At 50.7% G+C, this 22,561-nt stretch overlaps 1 protein-coding gene across 5 annotated transcripts in view; it reads right to left on the bottom strand.

Annotated features, from left to right (window-relative positions):
* Positions 1-22,561, bottom strand: part of PAX2 (paired box 2) — a 77,688-nt gene that overhangs the window by 10,317 nt on the left and 44,810 nt on the right. For all 5 annotated transcript variants that reach the window (XM_069460246.1, XM_069460242.1, XM_069460244.1 and 2 more), the window contains 2 exons: positions 9,361-9,536; positions 6,910-7,036 (listed from right to left, as the gene is read on the bottom strand). In XM_069460246.1, coding sequence (XP_069316347.1) covers positions 6,910-7,036; positions 9,361-9,536 — 303 coding nt within the window. The remainder of the gene's footprint in view (positions 1-6,909; positions 7,037-9,360; positions 9,537-22,561) is intronic.

Here is a 22,561-nt window from a genome sequence, read left to right as displayed (position 1 = left end):
AGTGGAGAAAGAATGGCTTCTGATCATCCTGGGGAGGTGTGTGTGGGGGTCTTCCTGTCACCTTGGGAATGGCTGGCTGGCCCTCTGGGGCAAACAGGTTTCAGGTCTTGCCTAGGTGGCTCTGAGGCCACCAGGACATTTCTGAGCCCTTGGTCCCAATACATACCTGTATCATTCATTGGGACACCACTATTAGGATTTTTGGTCATTCGGAAAAGGTTGGGTTGACTGACTGACTTTTACTTAGCTGATCTTTTTTGTTCTTATAAAGTGCCAAATAATGGATGAAACAAGCTTAGTGCTAGGGGATCCCCTTTTGGAGAACTCCCCTTTGGGACACCCCAAGTATTTCTAAACAACATCTACAGCAGCTGAAAGGTTCCCTAGATTACTAGCTAATCATGAAAGCAGTGTCCAGTGTTCTTAATTAGGCACCCTTTGTTAGCCTGAGTTGGCTACTATGTGCACTTGATATAAAGATCATTGATTTCTTAAAAATATTTTTATTCAAGTTCATAACTGACCTCTCTCTCTGATCTCTAAATGTGTTAGTGAGACCATACTGTGGGGAAATAAGCACAGTCCATTTGGCACGTTCAGTCCTTTGGGCCTCATGGATGGAGAGAAAAGGGGAAGGGGGGGTGAGAAGGAAGGCCCATGGTAATAGGTCAAATAAGAGCTCAGTTTAGAAGACCACAGACCTACATCTTTGCTAAGATGCCCCAAAACCCTCTCCACGACACTCCTCCTCTCTGAACCCCATTCTTGGCCCATGTGCTTCTGCCGTGGCACCCTCCTGGGGAGAGCAGGCCAGCATCACAGGGTGGCTGGTAGGCACAGACGTGGACACGGGCTTGGAGCTGGAGGTTGGATGGCACAGCTTTTATTCTGCTCAAATTTGGCCTGACTCTCTGAGCCCTAGAGTGGATTAGTGCCTCGTCTTTTCAACATCCTTTACCTTCAGAAGTGGATTGGATAAAGGAGGAAGGGAAGGAGCCCTGATCCAATGACTCCTAGGCTGCAGGCCCAGGGCAGCCGCATATCTATCAATGTCTCATTGCTATGGAAATGCCCCGGTAATTAAATCAGACCTGAGGTCTGGGCGGGAGTTCTTTGGGGATGTGGCTAGAGGCCTCAGGGGTATGGGGCGGAGGCTCCGTCTTTTCTTTGGGCCTCCTCAGCCTCAGTGAAGGGTCTAGGACCTGTAGGTGCTGAGGAGGAGCCCCCTGGCTTGGTTTGGCCTCCACAGTAAAGGGCTCTCTGACTTCCACATGTCTGAAGTTGCCCTAGCCCTCTCCTTTCAAGGTTGGAGAGGAACTCTGATGTCTGTGCCCTAAATTCCTCTAGCTAATCAGGGGCTTTGAGCTGACAGACAGGACTAGGAGACTCCCAGCCTCCTTCAGAAATATTTCTCGGCCTTTATTGCCCTCTCCTCCCCCAGAGGGGCTGGCCAAGGGCTAAGCTGTTTGTTTTATGGAGGGAAATGCAGTTGCATTGGAAGGGGGTTGTTAACTACAGGAAAGAAGCAGTTCCTGGAGGTCCTCAGGACTCTCTGAGTAGCAGGAGGAGGTTTCCCAGGGTCCACACCTCTATCTGCTTAAAGTCCACTTGGCAGACCATCTTACATGTGGGCAATGATCTGAGCTTCTAAGAGTTGGCAGTCCTTTCTCGGAAGCTACACCAACACTGCTCTTACTGGTCCCCAGGACCCTGGGGCCAGCCCCTGCTTTCCAGCTGTGAACTGTGCCTCAATGCCCTCCCCCACCTCCGTTCAAATAGGCCAGCTTTGCAGAGACCAGTGTCTTCTGCTCCCTTTCCCCACCTTGGGCACTTCCCTCTGGGGCAGCACCCGCATCTCCTCTTGGATCTTAGTTACAGCTTCCTTCCAAGCAGCCGTCTCTAGGCATTGAGAGAAGTTTCTCCCAAGCTCTGGAATAAAACTACCTTCTCCCTGCCATGGTGGGGAAGCTAATGAGGCTTCCCCCCACCACTCACCAGGGAGGAAAGTACTGTCCTTGTCCCTAGCTCTCTAATGTTCAGATATTTTCCCAAAGAAAAGGTAAGATTCTCTGTTGAAACCCAGCAGTCTGGGAGCTTGGATAAGCTGCGAAGAGACTCCACTCCCAGAACTGCCTGAGGCTCAGCTCTTTCCTTGCCTCCTAGACCCCAGGCAATAACCCATGGTGTGGTCTCCATTCTTTGCCCTTTGCTTTTCCCATTATCTGACAGTTTGCTGAGCACTGGTGGGGCAGGGGACTTGGAGATCTGTGTCTGTGATGAAGACACAACTGATATTTCTCTTTGATCTTTTTCGGAATATTAAACATGCTTAGTTTATAGTGCTTTTGGATTATTTTATTATCTCCAGTTCTCAGGGGCTGTTAATTGTCCTATTGCTTCTGCTAACTCTCCCTCATGAGAGTTTGTATTCATACGAGGTGTGTGATTTTTTATAGTGAGCTCATCTTTAGTGGTGGATTTTTTTCCTGGGGAAGTCCCAAGTGCTCTAGATTGTAGAATGTCTCCACAAGGTCTGCCTTTGTTCCTGCTGGGGTTTCTGAGTTGGTTACTATCCTGGACAAATTTTTATGTAAGTTCTTGGCTTGGGGTTCGTGCAACATATTCATAGTATAAATTTGGACTCTGATCCAGGGTCAGGCCTGGGGTTTCCCCTTCTCATGGTGACATTTCTTCCCCCTCTCATCTCCCTGGGCTGTTAGAATGAGTTTGTGTGTTTCCCTGTCATGGACAGTGCTGTCCTTATTCTGTTCCTGGCCTTATGCAGCGTAATACTCAGATCTAGCTTCCTGATTCTCCTGGACCCAAAGTCATGTCTCCTGACTGGTGTGTTACAACCCCAATGCCTCCCAGTTAGGCTCTACCCCCAGTGTGACGCCAGCAGTCTCTCGCACAGCGCCCTGGCTCTGAGTTTCCCTCTATTTCTAGCACCACGGAGTGAAGTGTGGCTGTGTATTAACACTTTTTGTTGTTACATTTTATCTAACTATGTTTTGGTAAGCCTAGTTCCTAGACATCACTCTTACTCCTCCATCACCTCTCTGCGACTAAAATGAGGTGGCGAGAGCTGCACTCTCCCAGTCCTTGGCAGCGATGCCCACTAGAGGCCAGTGAAGCCCACTGGGTGCCGCAGCTCTGGGGACTGGTGCGTTCCCCAGCTTCTAGAGTGGGCGTGGAGCTGCAATCGCTGACTTCCTCCACCACCACCACTTCCATCTGGGCTCCAGGGTGGGGAGCCTGCTCTCTCCTTCAGGGTGTGCTTCCACTGGGTCTCTACTGCTCAGAACATCTTCATCTCCTGAACTAGTTCTCCATTTCACCTCCCAGATCAGCAGCACTGCCAGTGTCTGTGTGTGCTCCTCTGTCACTGCAGCCCTGGCCAGGCACAAGGAGGGAGAGGTGGAGGTGAGGAGCTGTGGGGAAGTGGGGCTACCTTTTCTACCCACGGTGGGAGACTTGAAGGAATGAGGCTCCAGCATGCAGTTGGGGCCAGAGTCCTCACTGTAGGTGCCCTGACTTGACAGGCCTGGGGATGACTGAGAGGTTGATGGCGGCCCCCTGTGGATCCTTTGGAGGGGTAAGAAGGTGATGGGAAGTACCAGCCACAGCCAGCCAGCCCAAGGAAGCCTGGGGCCACAGTACCCCTGACCCATTCTCTCATGTAGCTGGTCCCTTTTTCTTTATCACTTAGGAGAGACTCGGCTCCGTTCCAGACCAGCAGCCTAGAGCCATGGACTGGAGAGAAGAGATGCCGCTGAGCTAGAGCAGCCCAGCGGCGGAAGGAAAAGTGGGTGATAAATTTAAATAACCAGCTTGACTTGGCAGCTTGCTGAGTTGTGATGCAGTGAAATTAAAATCTCGGCAGAACTTACAAACACCACCCAGAAAAATCCGTCTTTCTCCTTGGTTCCATGATGGAAGGTGGGGAGGGGAGGCTATGGGGCCGAGCCCTAGCCCCTGGTAGCCACCCTAGCTTGCAATGTGATTAGCTGTGTCCTGGCCCACTGGGCCCCACTCTCCTCTCCACACAATAGTCCAGGCCCCTCTCTCCTCTCAGTCCTGACCTTGTGGAACAGCTGCATCAAGTGGCTGGTGAAGTTTGAAATCAGCCTCCAGTGCCAGGAGGTGGCAGGAATACCAATAAGGTCTGGCTTTTCGGGTTGGGCTAGGGCACTCCTGGGCCAGTTTCCTTAGCACTCATCCCTAAGGGTTGCAGCCTCAGCTGCCTGTCCTGGGGAAGGGGATGGGTGGGGTGCCAGAGATGTGGGGAATGAAGAGGGCTCTTTGAGCACCTTGGCACTCCCAAGCCAGGCTGTGGGCACAGGATGACCTCCCTGCTCCCTCACCTTTTTCGCACACACCTGCCCAGAATCACCTGCCTACCTGAAAGAACCTTCCTTTTTCTTCCTCCACCAAAGTCCTTAATGTTCTCCAACAAAATAAGCTTTTTAAGACTCTTTGGGGGGAATTTCTACAAATACACCAAGAGCCTCTCCCATACTCAATCCCTGCTTACAGCCCAGTTCTCACAAATACCAACATCTTTCTAGAAGAACTCACTCACCCAAAGTTCAGCTCTCCTGTGTCTGTTCTCCTTGCATCACTGCTCTCTGCTGCCCACAAAGTCCTGGCCCGAAGGCTAACATGCTAGACCCACTCCTGAGATGGCCCGTGAAGTCTCTGGGCAATGCCCCACTGCTCACCTTGACAGTACCTCCAGCAAATTCTGTTTGTCCCCATAATTAACACATCATGAATCATTCATCTTTAATAGATTATGCAAATTAGGAGGACATAAAATCAACAAAGATCAATAACTGCAGCAGTTTAATTGCCAGCAAAAACATTTTAAGAATGAGGATAATCTGCAGCCCTTTCTTGAGTAATGGCACTATTAATCCAAACACTGGATCTTGGCCTGAGTGTGGAAAAATCATTCCCTACCCCCACTCCCACCTCCCCTCCCCCACCCTCCACACACTTCTCTGTTTTTGGTAATTTCCAGTTTCTGAGTGAGTTTCCCCGTCATTACCACTGGTGAACAGCTCCGAATGTTAATGGTTCTGCTTTTGTTACTCCTCGCTTGATTGAAATGTCGCATACAGATTGAGATGTTAGTGCTAACTTGCCACCTGGGAATGTCAAGCTGGGTCTGAAATGAACTTTTCTCACACTTGGATCCAGATGGATCAGCCAGAGATGTTCCCAGGCTGAGCTGGGACCGTTCCAGGGCCATGGGGGGGAGGCGGATGGGGGCTGCTCAAGGTGGAGACACTTTTCTGCACCAGCCCCTGTGGCTCCTGCAGCAGGAGCCCCACCCTGAAGATCCATATCTCCACCCCAGGAAGTCCTCCCTTTCTGGACTATGGCCCTGAGCACAGGGAAGCACAACTGGAGTTAGAGAAGTCTCCTGGGTTCTTTTGCCAGTTGCCTGGGGTGGCCACCTTTGGGAAGTGACCACTGTACCTACCAGCAGATCAGAAGAAAAGTAGCCTGGCTTGGGCCATTTCTTTGCCTTGGGTCAGAACACTCAGCGGTTCAGAGAGCTTCCGAGTTGGGCTAAGGAGGGCTCGTGCTGAGGACCCTCACCTGGCTAACCCAGCTAAGGTCGTCAGTCTCAGTAAGTGCAGTCCAGCTCTCCAGCACTTCCAGAACTCAGCCTCTGACTTCTTAGGCTAAGAGCTCCCCTCCATCTAGGCTGGAAACAGTTGTACCAGGACACCCCCTTAAGGAGAAGCTGGGAAAGTTAACAGCAGTGCTCTCCCAAGCTCCCAGGTGGAGGCTGGGTGGCCACTCACAGCCCAGTTCAGGATCAAGTGCAGCCAAACTCTCAGATCAGCTCCCAGTCAGAACCAGGGCCCTGTCCCACAGTGGGGACTGTGCCTGCTCCCTGTCTTTGCCATAGGCGGTGATGCTGGCTGCCTGCAGCCCTGCTGCCAGGTCCCCAGGCTGCCTCCGCTTGCCTGGCTCGGCAGGTAACGCCTCAGTGTCTCCCAATTCCCACCGAGACCCTTCTCAATCATCCTGTCTCCCAAGGAACAAACGGCACATTGGCTTTAGTGTCTCCAGAATAATTAGGTGAATTTTAATAACACTTCAATGTGTGTCTCTCCCACTTGGGCACTCTCCTGGCCTGGAAACCCTTCTGCAGTGCCGGTGCCTTCCACAGCATGCAGCTCTGCAGCCTGGAGCTTCATCCCCTGGCCTTTCCCTGGGCCCCACCTGGCCTTCTATGCTAACTGCCTCTGCTGCTGTTAATCCTGGGGACTTCTGGCCATGGTGTCCCCTCCCCTTGCATTTTACTGTGGATCAGGCCTAACCCTACCTGGCTTTGAAATCAAGACTTGGTCTTATAGTAAGTTGTCTGGGAAGCAAGAGAAAGACTGGAATAATTGCATTCATCTATAGCCCCACAGAGCTGGGCGCCATGCCCTCAGCCCAAAGCCACAGCCTCCCATGCTGCCTGGATTGAGAGGGCAGCAAGTCCTCCTGGAGCCTTGGGGACACAGGCGTGTGGAAGCTGGATACTGGGCACCCATGCTCCACTCCACCAGCCTGGCCTATTTGCCCTCTGCATTCGTCCTAAGAAGAAGCTCAGGATTCTTGGCACCTTGAGGGAGGCAAAATAAAAGGCAAAGCCTAGGGAGAAAGAATCCCAACAGCCCTCCTAGCTTCAGCCTTCCCAGGCTGGAGCCCACAGACTCCCTGACCACAGTTTTTTCTCTCCATATCTGCACACATCTGTTCCAGAAGCACCCTGGTTTTGGAGGCTCACTCTCTATGCAGATATCATGGTGGGGAGCCCTCTTGTCACACTGGGCCCCAGATGGCATGGGCCAAGGCGCTCCCCCACTGAAAGCAGAGCCCCCACCCTCCTGGAAGCCCCCTTACCGGTCACAACGGGGTATGTCTGCGTGCCTGACACGTTGCTGCCCAGCTCGGGGTTGGTGGACGCAGATAGACTCGACTTGACTTCATCAAGCCCAGGGGTCAGGGCTGGGAGGGAGTACTCGTTCCCCTGGGAGGAGAGAGAAAAGCGACAGCTCTCTATTGATGTGCACACACAGAGAAAGGGCTCGGTGTGCAGATGGGGAGGAGGAGGAACAGGGGAGCCCTCCCAGATGGGGTAGAAGGAGATGGGGGGGCAGAGGGAGGGAGAGCAGGCGGGGCGGGCTTGGCGTATGATGGAGAGTTTTGTGCAGGTGGGGGTCGGCTTGACTTGGTGAAACTGGAGGTGCAGCCTATGCATTTTGGGTGGTTATCCCAGCACCCTTTACATTCCTGTAGCATCTCTTGCCTAAGAAGCCCCAAGGACAGATGTAGCAGTGGGGGTCCCCTTGCTGAGAGGCGCGGGGTATTAAGGTCCCCCTGGGGTAGGGAGCCTTGGGGAGGAGGAGCAAACCATGACGTGATGGCAGAGGCAGTAGCTGTGGGAAGGGCCTAGTGGGACCTCCAGCCTGGCACTGCTGGGCTGGCTGATCGGGTGCGGGCGCCCCTTTTTTTAAAAAACAAACAAAGAGCCCCACGGGCCCCTCGCTCTCTGCCTGTGCACTGGGGTATGAAATTGGGGAGGGGGAGAGTCCACATGGCTAACAGAAGGGTGGGAGGGGGCCAGTCATTGACTCTGAAAGGGTGTCCTGCCCGAAACACTCGGGTAATTGCCTTTTTATTGCAGCCACCGCCAAGCCAGACCCCAGAGCTGGGCAGACCAGGAGCTTGCACAAAGCAGGAAAAGTTGCTCTGATTAATATTACGTTAAATTAAAACTGATTTTCTGCTCTTTCGGGTCCGTTTTTTTCCCTTCCGCTTCCTGGCCCCCCCAGAGGGCCCCCTCCCCTCCCTGGCTGGACGGGATTGCCTCGTCATTTCCAATTCCTTCTCGTATTGATCTTCCTGTAGAAATCAGTTTTGTAATTAGCTGCAAATTAGGCCTTCTACTGGGGGTGAAGCTGCCCCCTGATTTATCACCAGAGTAATTCGCTGTGATCGGAGAGAAATTAAAATGAACTCAATTAGGCTTCGGATTTGCTTTATGGGCCCTGCTCCGAGTTTCAGGGGGAAAAATGACTGTGCTGGTGTTTAATAGTCTAATGAAAGTAAATAAAGGTTATTCATTGTAATACAGCCGGGGACTCGGGGAGGGTGCACCGAGCCGCCCGCCTCAGCCGGCTCCTCCTTTGTTGGTTTATGGCTCAGGGCACCTTAAAAAGACTTTTGATTTTTGTTTTATGAAGACAAACAGCTTATGGGATAAAAGGACGGGCGGGGAGAAAGGCGAGTGGCTGGGAGCTGTTGGAGTCTGAGAGTGGAACTGTGCGGGGTGGCGCCTGTGGGCTGCACTGGCGTACATGTGCGTTTGAGTGTGAGCGCACGCGTGTGTGCCCGGGCAAGCACAGCAAGCTGTGTTGTGCTGCGGCTGTCAGCCTGGCCTGGGCTGCACGTGTGGGAGGGATGGGAGTGTGCTGGGGGCTATGCTGATGCGGGGGGAGGCATGTGCTGGAGGTGTGCCGAGCTGGGGATGTGGGGCAGGACACCTACTGGCTCCGTGAGACCGATGGGGCTAGCGGTGATGCTGGGCAAGAAGAGCCCCACAGGCCTGCCTAGGCTTTCTGTAGGATCCTGAGGTGGGTTGGGCAAGGGGTACAGCCAGAGGATATTCCTGAGTACTCTGTGCCGGAACCACAGAGTGGCAGAGCTGGGAGGGACTTGACAGACCATAGGTCCAAGCCCTTCATCTATGGATGGGGAAACTGAGGCTTTGAAAGGGGATAAGATTTATCTAAGATTTATGCAAGTTCTTTTTTTTTTTTTTGAGACAGAATCTCACTCTCTTGCCTGGGCCAGAGTGCCGTGGCATCAGCCTAGCTCACAGCAACCTCAAACTCCTGGGCTCAAGCGATCCTCCTGCCTCAGCCTCCCGAATAGCTGGGACTACAGGCATGCAACACCATGCCCGGCTAATTTTTTCTACTTTTAGTTGTTTTGCTAATTTCTTTCTATTTTTAGTAGAGACAGGGTCTCCCTCTTGCTCAGGCTGGTCTCGAACTGCTGAGCTCAAGGGATCCTCCCACCTCAGCCTCCCAGAGTGCTAGGATTAGATTTATGCAAGTTCTTGCACCCAGAACTCATCATTTCTAATTACTATATACATACCATAATGGTTTTTCTTAACTATACCAGAATATCCTTGTGCAAGCATGTTCACACTGCACAGACATGGTGCACACATATGTAACACAGGCAATGCTGGGTATGCACGTGACATTCAGTGTACAAGTTCTCAAGGGGCCTTGTTCTGCCCAGTTCCTTTCCACTGCTACAAGCAGAAAGCTCCTTCCTCACCTGTTCTGATTTGATGTGCTCTGATGCCTGGAAGACGTCAGGGTAGGAAGGACGCTCAAAGACCCGATCCAAAGCTTCCAGCTGCTGCTGGGTGAAGGTGTCGGCTCGCAAGTGCTTCCGCAAACTGTCCACGCCACTCTGGGAGTCTCCATTGGGGACTGAGCCCTCGGACACATCTGGAGGACACATGGACACTTGAGGCATTAGCACCAGCCCAGCAGAGGTGCAGGAACAGTGCAGTGGGCAAAGGTGGTGGGTACCTGGCTCTGGCCCCCAGGGCTCTGACTGGGACCCCTTAACCCAGCTCCTCGGCCAGGAGGCTGCCCCTGCCTCAGAGAGCTAGCTGAGGAAGCCAGAGCCTCTGAAGGACCTGGGAAGAGAAGGGGACACGGTCACGGTGTGGGGGTCAGGAAGAACTAGGCAGAGATGGAGCCAGAGGGGCTACTAGGGCCATCTCCCCAGGTCACGTCTGTCCCACAGCCTGCGTCAGCCCGGGGAGGAGCTGGGTGTCTCAGACCGGCATTGCTGAGCCTGTGGAGAATTGAACTCGGCTCTGAGATGAATTTCAGTTCCACTGATTCCAAGGGTTGAAAATCATCAAATCTCTGAGGCTGAGTGTAACGTGGAGATTGGGTGAAGTAATTAACTTCAGCACTGAGGAAGGAGGGGCTCTGAAAGCAAGGCCAAGGCATTCTGCCTGGGTTGGGCCAGGACTGTCCAAGCAGGAGGAAAGAGGTGTCACTTGATCAGCAAGGCCCCTCCTCAGCAGAGGCTACAGAAGGGCATTCGTAGATTCCGGCGTGCCCTGGCCACCCTGTCAACCTCTGTCTCTGACCTGGACCCTGGCTCAGGCCTTTGTGAGGAGCCAGCTCCTTGGCCACCTGGTTCCTCCTGCGGGTCTCCACAGGTAGCTGAGACTTGCTCCACAAAGGAAGGGCCACAGTAGTGCTACACTAGTGCCCACTCCCTTGGGGCTGCAGGCCAACCGTGTGTCCATGTCATGCTCTGCCCAGGCGTTCTCGCCACTCTGCTATCCCTGCCTCTGGCATCAGGTCCCTGGGAGTTTTCAGAGCATCCACTACGTGCCTGCTCTGCTGTCTCTCCCTGAACCCTTACCCTGCAACTCTCCTGCCTGAAGGTGGGTCCCCCCAGCATCAGCTTGGCCATTCCTTGGCCTCCCTCAGCCCACAACCAGCTGGGGAGCCTTGGGCCTGGGGCCAGCCCGTGCTGGAGGCTCCAAGGTGTTCCTCTGGGACTGTTATATATATCAGTTTATAGGTGATTATACGATATGATATAATCAATATTGCATTATATACAGTAACACCGTACAGTATCATTCGGGAGACCATAGAAAATATTACATATTGATTAACTCAACCTGCAGCCACCCTCCCTTGCTGGCCTCCCGGATGGAGCATGGGGTCTGCTTTCCCAATGGGACCTCCCACCTTCCCTCCAGGCTGTATTCTGGAGGGGGCAGGAAAGCAAAGAAAGAGTGTGTGTGTGTGTGTGAGAGAGAGAGAGAGAGAGAGAGAGAAGTCAAGATCAGGATCAAGTCTGAGGCAGGCAGAGAGAGGCAGCCTCAATGCTCTGCCTATATTCCTATGACACAAAACTTGGTGGTTGTGGCTTTTTCTGCATAAGGCTCTGGAATAGTTTTCGGTGTCAGAGTGTATGTGCATCCCTATGTGTAAGTTGAGGATGACAAATTTATTTTTCCCTTTTGTGTGAGTATTCTCTGTGTATGTGCATTTGTATATATATAAACATCCAGATAAATCAGGGTCTATGTGTTTTTAAAGGACAGAGTAACAGCCTCTCTGCAAGGGTGTGTATGTGTGTGTGTGAGATTGCATGGGGAAGGTGAACCCAGATCCCCCATTTCTCCTGTGCCTGCCTCTTTTTCCAGATTGTGCCATCATCCTAATTTCCGAGCCACCCCCCACCCCCGCACCCATAGCTATTTTCGTGTTTCATTGTGTCTAATTCTTCCTGGAGCCCTCATACCTTTTGGGGAAGTCCTGCTGTCAGGGCTAAAGGAGGCGTCAAGTGTCTTTGTGTACAGTTATTGCAGTGTCACCAAATCTGTCCTGGGTCATCAGTGTGCATTTGTCTGTGAGGGTGTGTGTGCATGTACATGTGTGGCAGGACCCACATCATGCCTCTGTGTAGATTTTTGTATATGCCTGTGTGTGGCTTGGCTCACCCCACGCCTGTGTGTGTGTATGTGTGTGCAGGAGCTCAACTGAAGCTTTGTCCTCAGGTCACTGGCTGGAGGAGTCTCTTTGCTTTCATTTATTCAGGGGCCCTTCAGATCTTGACAAATCTGTCACTCTAAATTTGCGAGAGATTATGGTGCTCTCTCCCCAGCCCGCAGAGAGGTGATATATGATATCTGCTGCCCCTATTGATTGCCTGATCTGGTGGCAGAGGCCGGCGAAATGAACTTGAAATGAACATCATGCCTCAACTCATTGTGCGTATAATACACTACTTAATCCCACATTTTTCAGCCGCTATGGAATTCAATTGATCAATCATGTTCCACTGATAGTACTGTTTTAGGGGTTATTGCTGCTCCCTCCACTCGCTGACCTTTTTATTTATTTATTTTTTTGTATACTCAGGCCCTGGTGGTAAGACAGGTTACAGAGGCAGCAGCAGTGGAGGGAGGGGGGAGGGCCGGGGAAGGCAAAGGAAGCCTGCTACTGGCAGAAGTGGCAGTGGGAGGTGGGAGAAGGGAAGAGGAGAAAGAAGGTGGGGGGAGAAGGAAAATTAAGTGATGTGATGGAAGCAGGCAGAGAACCACCTCGGGAGGCTGGAGGAAGCTCCCCAAAGGAGAAGGAAGGCAGCAGTCACAACGTGTGGTGAAGGAGCACACAGCAAGTTGTGGGAGGAGCGAGGGGGCCACCGGGGCAGGGGGAGGACAGTGGCATATTGCTGGAGGACAGGGAGGCAGCCCTCCGAATCCACCACAGGTCCCACAGGCTCTCATGGGCTCTCTCCAGAGGAGGGGTGGTGTCCTTCCATCAGCTGGGCAAGGAAGGGAGGGATGACAGCCAGGAGGGAGTGAGCAAAGGAAGTTGGGAGAAGCCCTGGGTCTGAAGGTCCAAGGAGGAGAAGCTCAGGGAAGGAGGAAGCCCAGAGGCATGGGAGAGGCAGAAAGAGGCGGAGGAAAAAGGGAAGAAGCCTTCCACAGCAAGCCAGGGAAGTGCTGGCTGGAGTGAGGACACTTGCAGGAATAAAACCAGCTGGCTCTGCTTTCCTGAAGCCTGGGAGGGCAGCTGGGGGCCTGGGTGGGGGTGGCTTTGGAGGGTAAGAAGAGGAGGAGGAAAAGGAGAAGAGAGTAGAGGAGGAGCAGGAAAAAAAACAAGGAAGAAGAGAATGAAAGAGGGAGGGAAAACGAAGCAGTTGCTAGTGCTGACCACCTGGAGGGCCCTTTCTGGGTGGTGGAGAGAGAGCTCAGGGTGGAACTTCGCATGGGCAGAGTCTCGGAGGGGACAGCAAGGGAGAGGAAGAAACCACTGTAAGGCCCAGATGTTGAGGGGCTCTCTGGCAGAGCCGGGCAGAGGCAGAAGTGGGTCTCGATCTAGGTTTCTGAGTGAGCAGGGAAGGAAAGTGTGGGAGTCATTAGGCACCACCCATCCCAAAGAAGATTCCCCACTGACAGCCCCCTTGCGCTCAGCAGCCAGGCTGTGAGCTCCCGTGGGCAGCACCACTGAGGCCTTCCTGTAGCTCCAGTGCCAGGCATGGCATAGACTGCTCAATAAGTGATTGAATGAATGAGACTCTCCTAGGTGGCATTCAAAGCCAGACTGCTGGGATAAGATTTAAGGACTGGCCACCTGACTGGTCGGGCACCCCAGGACACCCAGTCACTTGTCAGGCAAGTCCCACCCATCCCTGGGTATCAGAGGATATGGCCCCTTCTTCATTCACCCCTGCTGCTTGTCAACCTCTAACAACATCAACTCTGGTCCACAAGAGGCCCTTCCCCCTCTCGGCAACACCATCCTGCCCATGTATATCCAGGCATCTGCCCAATGGCCAGAGAACACTGTGTCCCCAGTGAAGAGCAGAACTTAACCTCCGAGCTGCTGAGCTGCCATCCAAAGTGGGTGGCAGAAGCTCCTTGAGGACAGGACCCAGAGAAGGCCTCTACATTAGACTCCCTGCACCAAGAGGGCTAGAGGGTGGGGCCCTATGTCCTGGGCTTTGAGGAGGAATTCTGATGTCCAATATTCTTTCCCACTATCAGGCTACGTTTTTAGAATGGGGTTGGAAAATGTGGTTGCTGTAGGTTTAGTAAGACCCACAGAATAGGGAAGGGACCATGCACTAGTCAAACAGTCTCCATATATGGAGGATTCAGCCCCATTCTCCTGTCCCCTGACCGGCCACCATTCTGTAGCAGATCACAAATATCAAGAACTTATTATATGCCATTGTTGTACTTTACAGAGCTCCCTTAATCCTTCCAACAACCCTATGAGATAAGTACTGTGATACCCATTTTAAAGATAAGGAAACTGAGGCAAAGAGAGGTTAAGGAGCTACTCAAAGGCCATGGAGTTAGTAAATGATGGCCAGATTTGAATACAGGTCTGCCTGACTCCAGAGCCTGCCCTCCAAATCATTTCATTCTGCTGCCAGGGGCTGCCAGGGTGCCCAACCCAGGGGGCCCAGCTGACGGCCACTTGGCCCCATCTGAGGCACAGCCCCCTTGCAGCATCCACAGTTCTCTGCCTTGCATCCCCCCTGAACTGAGGCTACAGCCTATGGCACACATGCTGGCTGAGTGCAGACTGTGTCCAGATGATTAGGGGACATCTGGTCCAAACTGTTCATGTTACAGTAAGGAAAACTACCTGGGGTGAGTGGTGAGGTGGGCAGGTGACTTGTCCAAAGTCACATGACCTGGGAGTAGGATTCCTGGGACTATCGCCCATTCCAGGTGCTCTGTCCACTACAGCGTGAGCACTCTCAAGGAGAGTGAGCTACCTGCCATAAGTCCTTTTTGGAACACAGACAGGATATAAATAAAGTAATTAAATTAAACAAGCTGCTGAGTTAAAACTTTGACATATATTACTCTTTCAAGGGGAACAAAGCTCATATTGTCTTTTCTGACCACTTCATATTTGCTTAGCATTTAACAGAAAGTCTTCATAGACTTTAGGTTGTATGGGCCTTCCAACCAGTCTCCAAGGTAGGTAGTGCTTATGGTCCCTTTTTGCTGGTAGGGAAACTGAGGCTCAGAGTAAATGAGGTGCAAACTAAGTGAGGGTAAGTGGCCGGTTCAAGGGCATATCCACTAGGGAGCCTGGCACAGGGAAGTCTATGACTGTGGACTGAACCAGTGGACAATAGTGGGTATCTGCCCAGCCGACATCCAAAGTCTGAGGCTCCCAGCGGAGCCAAGAGAACTACAATAGCAAAGATCATCTTGACCAGAAGGAGAGCCACCAACATGGTAACAGTGGTTACTTCCTGACCATGAGCAATTTGTATTTTCTTCTTGTCTAAGTTTTTCCCATATTGTCCAGGCTTTGTGCAATAAGTATGTACTACTTCTAGAATCATTATTAAAAAATGTCTTTATTCCTCAGCCAAAAGATCAGCTGCTACTCACTCACTCTCCATCTATTCCTGGGTGGCCCTGGAGCAGAGCCCTACCTCACACCTCACACTCCAGGCCGGAACCCTGGCTGGCCAGTGAGATCTCAGCAGCTTGGGAAGAGGGATAGTCACTGAACATCATGGCTTGGGGATAGGGCAAAGGACAAAGGACAGAAGTGTTCTTTCTTCCTTGTATTTTTACATTCTACCTTGATTCCCAAGGTGGCCATTCCAAGGGTCAAGAGGTAGATGGTCATAGACAGAATGAAATAATGTCATTTCCTTGGTCAGAAAGCACCAAGGCTCATCAAACCCACAAAACCAGGATGGGATTAATAGGGGCTGCCCACCAAATCCCAGGAAGCAGGAGTAGGCATTTGAGAAGAATTTTTTTTAATAAAGAACTATGCTAACTTCAGTTTTCTAAGCCCAAATATAAATATCTACCTATCTATGGGGAAACTTATAATATTAGGGCTTTCACCTACACTCATTAAATCTCTTCAACTTTATAAGGTACTTAGTATTACTCTCATTTTTCAAAAGAGGAAGGTCTCAGAGAGGCAAAATTATTTGCTTCACACCACACAGCTAGTAAGTAGCAAAGCTTGGGTCTGAACTCAGGAATATCTGACTCCAAAACCCTCACCACTCCACCAAATTTGCCTTTGTCAAATATCATCATCTTCACTGTCATTTACTGAGCACTTACTATGTTCAGGGCAGGCTGAAGGTACTTTACACACATTATCTCCAGTCATCCCAGAACACTTGCATAGCTCAATTTTACAAATAAGGGAACAAGCTCAGAGAGAGTTCAAAACGTGTGCAAGGTCACCCAGCTGGCAAGAAGCAATCTTGGGGACAGTAAGTCTTAGGGATGGGGAAGAAAAGAGAATAGTAGAGGAAGGGGGAACAGTGGGGGAGCAGGCAGGCTGGGGCACTGGTGTTGGGGGCAGGGCTGCTCCCTCTCTCTGTCTTAGCCTCTCCACATATCACCTTCCTCCTCTGAGGGGTTCATCCCCAGGCTGCCCCCCAGTCTCCCCAGCTGCCAGTTGTTGCAGTTTCAAACTCAATTGTTCTCCTTGGTAGTGAGGCAAATGGAGTCATTAATTACCTTCTATCGGCTGGGCTGAGTTCAGAATGCGATCAATATACCCGCTTGTCATTCAAGGCAGCCCGCCTGTGCAGCCCCAGCCCCACCCCCATGGCGGCAGGACCACGGAGGTCTGGGCTGCCACCCCAGCCCTCCCACCTGATTGGGAACAGGGTTTGAGACGCTGAGGGATGGGGCTGCTTCCCAGAAGGTGGGCGCTTTCCAGACTGGGAGGAGAGCAAGGATTGATGGAATGGGGAGGGCAGGGAGCAGAGCAGGTGGGGGTGGTGGAGGAGAATGGAGAGGGAAGGAGTGCTGGGGAATGAAGAGAGAAGGGAGGGAGATAGGAAAGGGGGAAGAGGAAAGAAGGGAGGAAGAGAGGATGAGGGGGAAGCAGGGAGGGAGGGAGACATAGACTGCAAAGGAGGGGAGAAGAGGGAGGGGTGCTGCCACGTGCAGGAAGGGGCTCCAGAGGGCCAGGCTGTAGAGAGAGCTGCGGCAGCACCGCTTGTCCAAGGAGGTGGGGCGACATGCCCCATTGCCTCCCATCCTTAAACTGGTCAGTCTGTGAGTCTGGCCTGGCCATGAACCCCAAGCCAAGCTCAAGAGGTGGGCATGAAGAAGCCCTCGGAAATCTGGCCTGAAGGTTTGGCTCTGGGCAAGACCAGGTTCTGCCAGCCTCATAACCCTGGCAAGCCACCTGCTAAACTTGACCAAGCCCAGCTTCTAAACACTCAATGAGTTCACGAGCAGGGGAGGCTGGGGTGGCTGCCTGGCCTGCCTGACCTCAGTCTTGCTGTGCCCATTTACACCACATGCCTCTAGGGACACTCACTGCACTAGTGACTCTAACATAATGCTGGACTAGAAGTGACATCTCCTGGGTTGAAATCCTAGTTTGGTTGCTCATTTTACATGACCTTGGCAAGTCTCGTGAGCTTTTCTGGATTGAGCGTCCTCAGATATATACAAGAGGGCTGTTAGCTCTTCCCTCAGCAATATTAAGTTCTCCTTTCTCTGTGTTCCAGTAGCCATCTATCCAAACCTTTATTGTAGAAATAATACTAATAATAACGAAAATGGATCCAGTTCCTATTAGGGTACCAGACCCTATGCTTGATATACATACACTGATTTAATCCTTTCAATAAGAGCAACTAACATTTATTAAGTGCTTGGTATATCAGGCACTCATCTAACAAACTTACATATTTTAACTCATTTAATTTTCACAAGAACTTAAGCAAGAAGCTTCCATTATTATCCCCATTTTGCAGATGAGGAAATGGAAATGAGATTAAGGGGCTTTCCCAAGGTTACACACCTCGCAAATGATGGAGCCAGAACCACACACAGGCAATGTGCCTCTGGCTGCTGAGCTCACAACCTGGGAAACTGAGGGCTAGGTAGGTTAGGTAACTTGCCCCAAATGACTTAATGACAGCCAGTAAGTGGCAGAGCCAAATTTAGAATCTGTATGTGTCATAGTTACTTTTTGTTTTCTCCTCTAAACCACCAATTTTAAAGGCAAGGGCCCCATAGTTTTCATCTTTGTAAACCTAGCATAAGGCTTGACCCAGAGCAGGTGATCACAGATGTTGGCTGATTCGTTGCCTAGAATTCCAAAAGCAAAGACTGATCAACTCTTAACCTGCCTTGCTCAACACTTTACCTTTGAGAAGGAAAAAGAAGCAACAAAGGAATTGCTACTCTGGATTCATATCAGTCACATTTTATAACTGGAAAGTATCATGAAGAGATTTTAATTTGATTGTCTCTTAGAGATTTAAAATTTTTAAAACAACAAAAATCCGGCTCAGAGAGGTTATGCAATTTTCCCACATCGCATAGGTAGTTCCTGGAGAATGAGACTGAGGTTCCTAGCTCAGAGCCCTGTCCAATATTGCAGGCCACTGAATTCTGACCAAGCAAGAAAAGCTGATAAAAGGGAAGTGGGGATGCGGGGAGAGAGCAACCACGTCTAGAGGTGACAGAGCGGAGGAAGGGGGAAAACTGCTCCATGTCCAGGGAAAGGATAGGTATATCCCAGGGCAAGAGATTCTAAGAGAGAATATAATTCCATAAGGACAACATGCTCCAAAACTGAAATTCTGCCTCTATAAGCTCAAATAATCAGCCTGACAAAGTAAAGGGAGCGGGGGAGGGGTGGAAAGAGAAGGACATTTAAGGAAAATCACTGTTGTTGCACACAGATAAGCTTTAAAATATGATGAGCCTGGATTTTAAAAGGACATGTACACCGAACAGTGGAAGATTATGCAGCCATTAAAAAATCATGTTTTCAAAGAATATTTAATGATATGTGAAAATGGTCCTATATAATGTTAAGGGAAAATAGCAAGACACAAATCTGTATATACGGTATCATTCCAAGTTTAATAGAAAATTATATACATAAAATTATATATGCACAGAAAGAAAAAGCCTGGGAAAATATACCAAATTTCAACAGTGGCTATCTCTTGATAATAAGATTATGGGTGATTTTCTAAAAATTTACTCTCTCTTCCAAATATTTCACAATAAGCATGTATTGTACTTCTGACCAGACAAAAGTTTTTTTTTTTTCTTCTTATAAAGGACACACAACAGATGGAAGGAGGAGACCATAACCAAGAATGGATATGAGAGTAGCACGAGCCTGTCAGGAAGACAAAAGCTCGGAACAAGCTGAGACAACGAAAAAAGGCCTTGGTTGCTATGTTTGGAGAAAGAACAAAAAGGAAGGCAGGTTGAAGCTCAGTCCTTGGGAAGAGGAGGTAATACCAAGAGAGAAGAGAGAGAAGGCAGAACTTTTCAACCCCCAGCTTGCCTTTGTCTTCTTCACCAAAGGAAAGAATCTGCAAAATGGGACCAGCAGGAGGGCACTGTTGCCTGGTCAAGGGGGGCCAGGCAGGTAACCTCTAGCCATCTCAATCGTCAACTTTCCCAGGTCCAGATAGGACTCTAAAACTGTGATTGCTAATCCTGGCAATGTCACAAAGAAAGGGCAAGGCAGACCAATGCAGGAAAGGGTGAGGAAGCCCAGTGCCATCCTGTCTTGCAGAAAAGGGGGAAAGGTACACTTATGTAAATAACACTCTAATAAATTCAGTATCAGGCTTTGGAAATCTTTTAGAAGATATTATTATATAATTGGTGGGCACTGGAAAAGAACATAGTGATACCCCAGAGCTTGCACATACTCCCTCAGAATAAATTGTGGCACATTAACTTGATATCAATGCTTAGATCGAATACCACCCCCATGAAGACATCCCCAGCTGCCCTGGTTGGAAGCAACTGCTTTTTTTTTATTCTCCATAGCACTTCATGCCTTGATCATGGCATTTATCACACTCTGCATGTATAATGATGTGTATATTCATCTCCCCACTAGATTATAAGCTTTGTGAGGTCAAGAAATTTGTCCTAATTGCCTTTGTAAATCAGTCCTGCCACGTTTCTTATGTAGCACACACTCAATTTGCTCATCAACATAAACTGGATTTTAAAAATTGATTTATTGAGAAAATTCTGTGGATGTTGTGAATGTTAATATTTGACAAAGAAATGCCCTTCCTAGCTTTATGGACAAGATGAAGAAAAGCAAAATAGTTGGTGGCTTTTGGGCTCAACAGCACCTAAAGCATTCACTTATGGCAACTAGGAGGGAGGTCTCCACTGGTGGTCATGTGGCTTTCCTGTATTTTAAAGGAAAATAACTCTTTTTTAAAAAAACTACTTGGACGATGATATAGAAGACATCCTTATGACCTTAATCGGGTGGAATTAAGAACCCAAACCAACAAGATGAAATTCAACAGGGATAAATGGAATGCCCTATGTTTAGGTTAAAAAAAATCAATTACACAAGTGCAGAATGGGGTAGACCTGGCTTGATAGCAATTGATGTGAAAAAGATCTCGAGGTTTTAGTTGACCACGAACTCAATATGAGCTTGAGTCTGACACGGCTGCTAAAAAATCGAATGTAATCTTAGGCTACATTATGGATGTAGAGCCTCCAGATGGGAGAATGGCAATGGTTCTACTGTGCTTGGCATTGGCTAGACTGTCTGTGGAGCTCAGTGTTCACGTTAACCTTCGAGAATGAACTCAGAGATGGGTAACCAGGATGATGAGGAAATTCCCTCAAGAGCAGGGACCACACCATGTGAGAATCTGAAATCCACCCAGGCCCCAGCCCGGTGTTTGCCAAGTGCTCAGTAAACAAGGTGGAATGAATGGAAGGGAGGGAGCGAGAGTGTCAAATGGAGCTTTTTACCACCAACCGCCTCTCTATGTGGTCATTACCTCTATTTCAAAGATGAAGAAACTGAGATTCAGAGGGATTGTGTAATTAGCCAAAAGTTCCAGAGCAAGCAAGGAGCGGAGGTGGAGCCCACATCCAGATTTGGACTCTAAGTCCTGTGCTCTTCCCTCCCCCTCCCCTGGCTCAGGATGAAGGCAGTGTCCATCTGTGCCCTGTGTCTGGGCAGGGGTTGTGGCCTGGCAGGCAGAACTGCTGGAGGGGAGAGTTCTGTGGCGAGTGGCACATAAGACTAGATGACCCCTAAGAATCTGCAGCTCTGCCTTGTCACCACTCTCAGCCCAGCCACCAGCCCCTCTTCTACGTGGAGAAAGCCTGTCCCTGTCTCAGCCGCTCCAGCTCAAGCCCTGTTTCCTGTTCGCTCTTGTAGCCCACGCCCCTGGATTCCTATCCAACACATGCCATGTGGTCCAGCACTCCATGAACAGCCAATTGTCTGAGGGGTGACAGCCTTGCCTTCCCCAATAGACTGTAAGCTCCTGGGAGCCGCGTCCTGGTGTTCTGATCCTCTCATACATCTAGCACAGTGGGCACACACTGACACAAAGATCCCCAGAGAGGAAAGCGTCAGTTTCCTCGCTATGCCTCCTATTTACACACCAAGGCAGTCAGGGACTCTTAGCTCTCTAGAAACTGCCCGAGAGAGAGGATAGTCTGAATGACCCTTCGGGGCCCTTGTATTTCCTAAGCAACCTGTAGAGAAAGAGACATGGAAGAAACCTAGAACCCCAAGGAATTGTACCAGCACAGTTAGTTCCGCATTTTGTATGCCCCACTGCAAGAAAGGAGCCCCCAGTTACTTGTGGAAAGAAGGGTGTGGCACCCACTGCCAAGGCACAGCCAGCCCAGATGTGTGAAGAGGCAGGAGGAGGGAGAGGGTAGGAATGGGAGGAGGGAGGTGAAGGCCACAGGCGTCGGGAGGGAACACACAGGTAGTGGGAGAGAGGAGACAGACCCACGGGAGGAAGGGGAGGGTGAGCCTTGGGTGGGCCTGGGGAATTCCCGGGGTGATCAGCTTTCCTTCCCGGGAGCTGGCTGTGCAGGGCTGCTGCCTGCTGAAGCGGCCCGTGGGGTAGGACGGCCTGCTGAGTGCCTATCTGCTCGGACCCAGCCCTCCTCAGCCCTCTCTGGGCTCTCAGGGAGAGGGTGGGGCCCTCTGCCTGGTGCTGTCCCCACCGGGCTCCAGCCAGGGCCAGAACCAGTTAGAAATCTCTGGAGCCAGGAGGGAAGGGGGCTTTGTTAGCTCAAAGGACACAAGCAAGGCGAAAAATTACATACCAGGCCGCCCTAAGTATGCTTGTTTAGAGAAACTGCTTGCATTTATGAAGTCTTTGGTGCGGAAAGCAGGGTTGCAAATGACTGCATCAGAGCGACAGTAAAGGCCATTAATTTCCTGTTATGTTTTCCTGTGTTGGGGGCTTTATTAATTTAATTTTACACTGTCGAACAACAGCGAGAGCTGACACTGCCACACCGCCACGGCTGGGGTTTTCTTTTTGTGTGTGTAGCAAGGCTTTGCCTGACATGCAAATCAACGCTATTACCAGAACCAATAAAGATGTGTAGAGGGACGAGGGGAGGGGAAAGGAGAGAGCAGGGGGAGAAAGGGCCAAAGCCATCCTCGGCCAGTTTCCGCCTCCAGCGCCCAACGTCTCCAGGCTTCCCAGAGCATCCTCCGCCATCAGCAATTTCTGACCATCCTTCACTTGCCCTCCTACTCTCTTCTTCCCAATTCCCTGCCTTTGGATGACTCTAGCTCCGTCATCCTCCTCTGTCCCAGCTCCTGGCATAACCCGAATAGAGACGTGAAGTTTCCAAGAAGAGGAGAGAGAGAGACTTCTTACTGTCCACCCCCAGCTGAGGCCTGCAGCAGAAGACACGGGGGCAGGAAACATGATGCTGCCAAGCCCACAGGCCAGAGCAAAGGCCTTTGCAGCATAGTTCCCTTTCAGCACCTTTCTCCACACTCCCCTTTCCTCTAAAGTCAAGGCTCCTGGCCCACTGACATGTTGTGAGTGCACACATGTGGACCACGTGCTTGTGCGCACAAAGAAGAGTCAAGAAGGGCAGATACTCCAGCTTGCTTATAGGTCCCTCTGAGAGCTCCCACACTCCAACCTTGTCAACCACTTAGTTCCCTTGAATCACCAG

Source organism: Eulemur rufifrons, chromosome 28 (genome assembly GCF_041146395.1).
Source record: "Eulemur rufifrons isolate Redbay chromosome 28, OSU_ERuf_1, whole genome shotgun sequence".
NCBI classification, from domain to species: domain Eukaryota; kingdom Metazoa; phylum Chordata; class Mammalia; order Primates; family Lemuridae; genus Eulemur; species Eulemur rufifrons.
The sequence above is the reverse complement of the archived record's forward strand: the minus strand, read 5'-3'. Positions and strand labels throughout refer to the sequence as shown.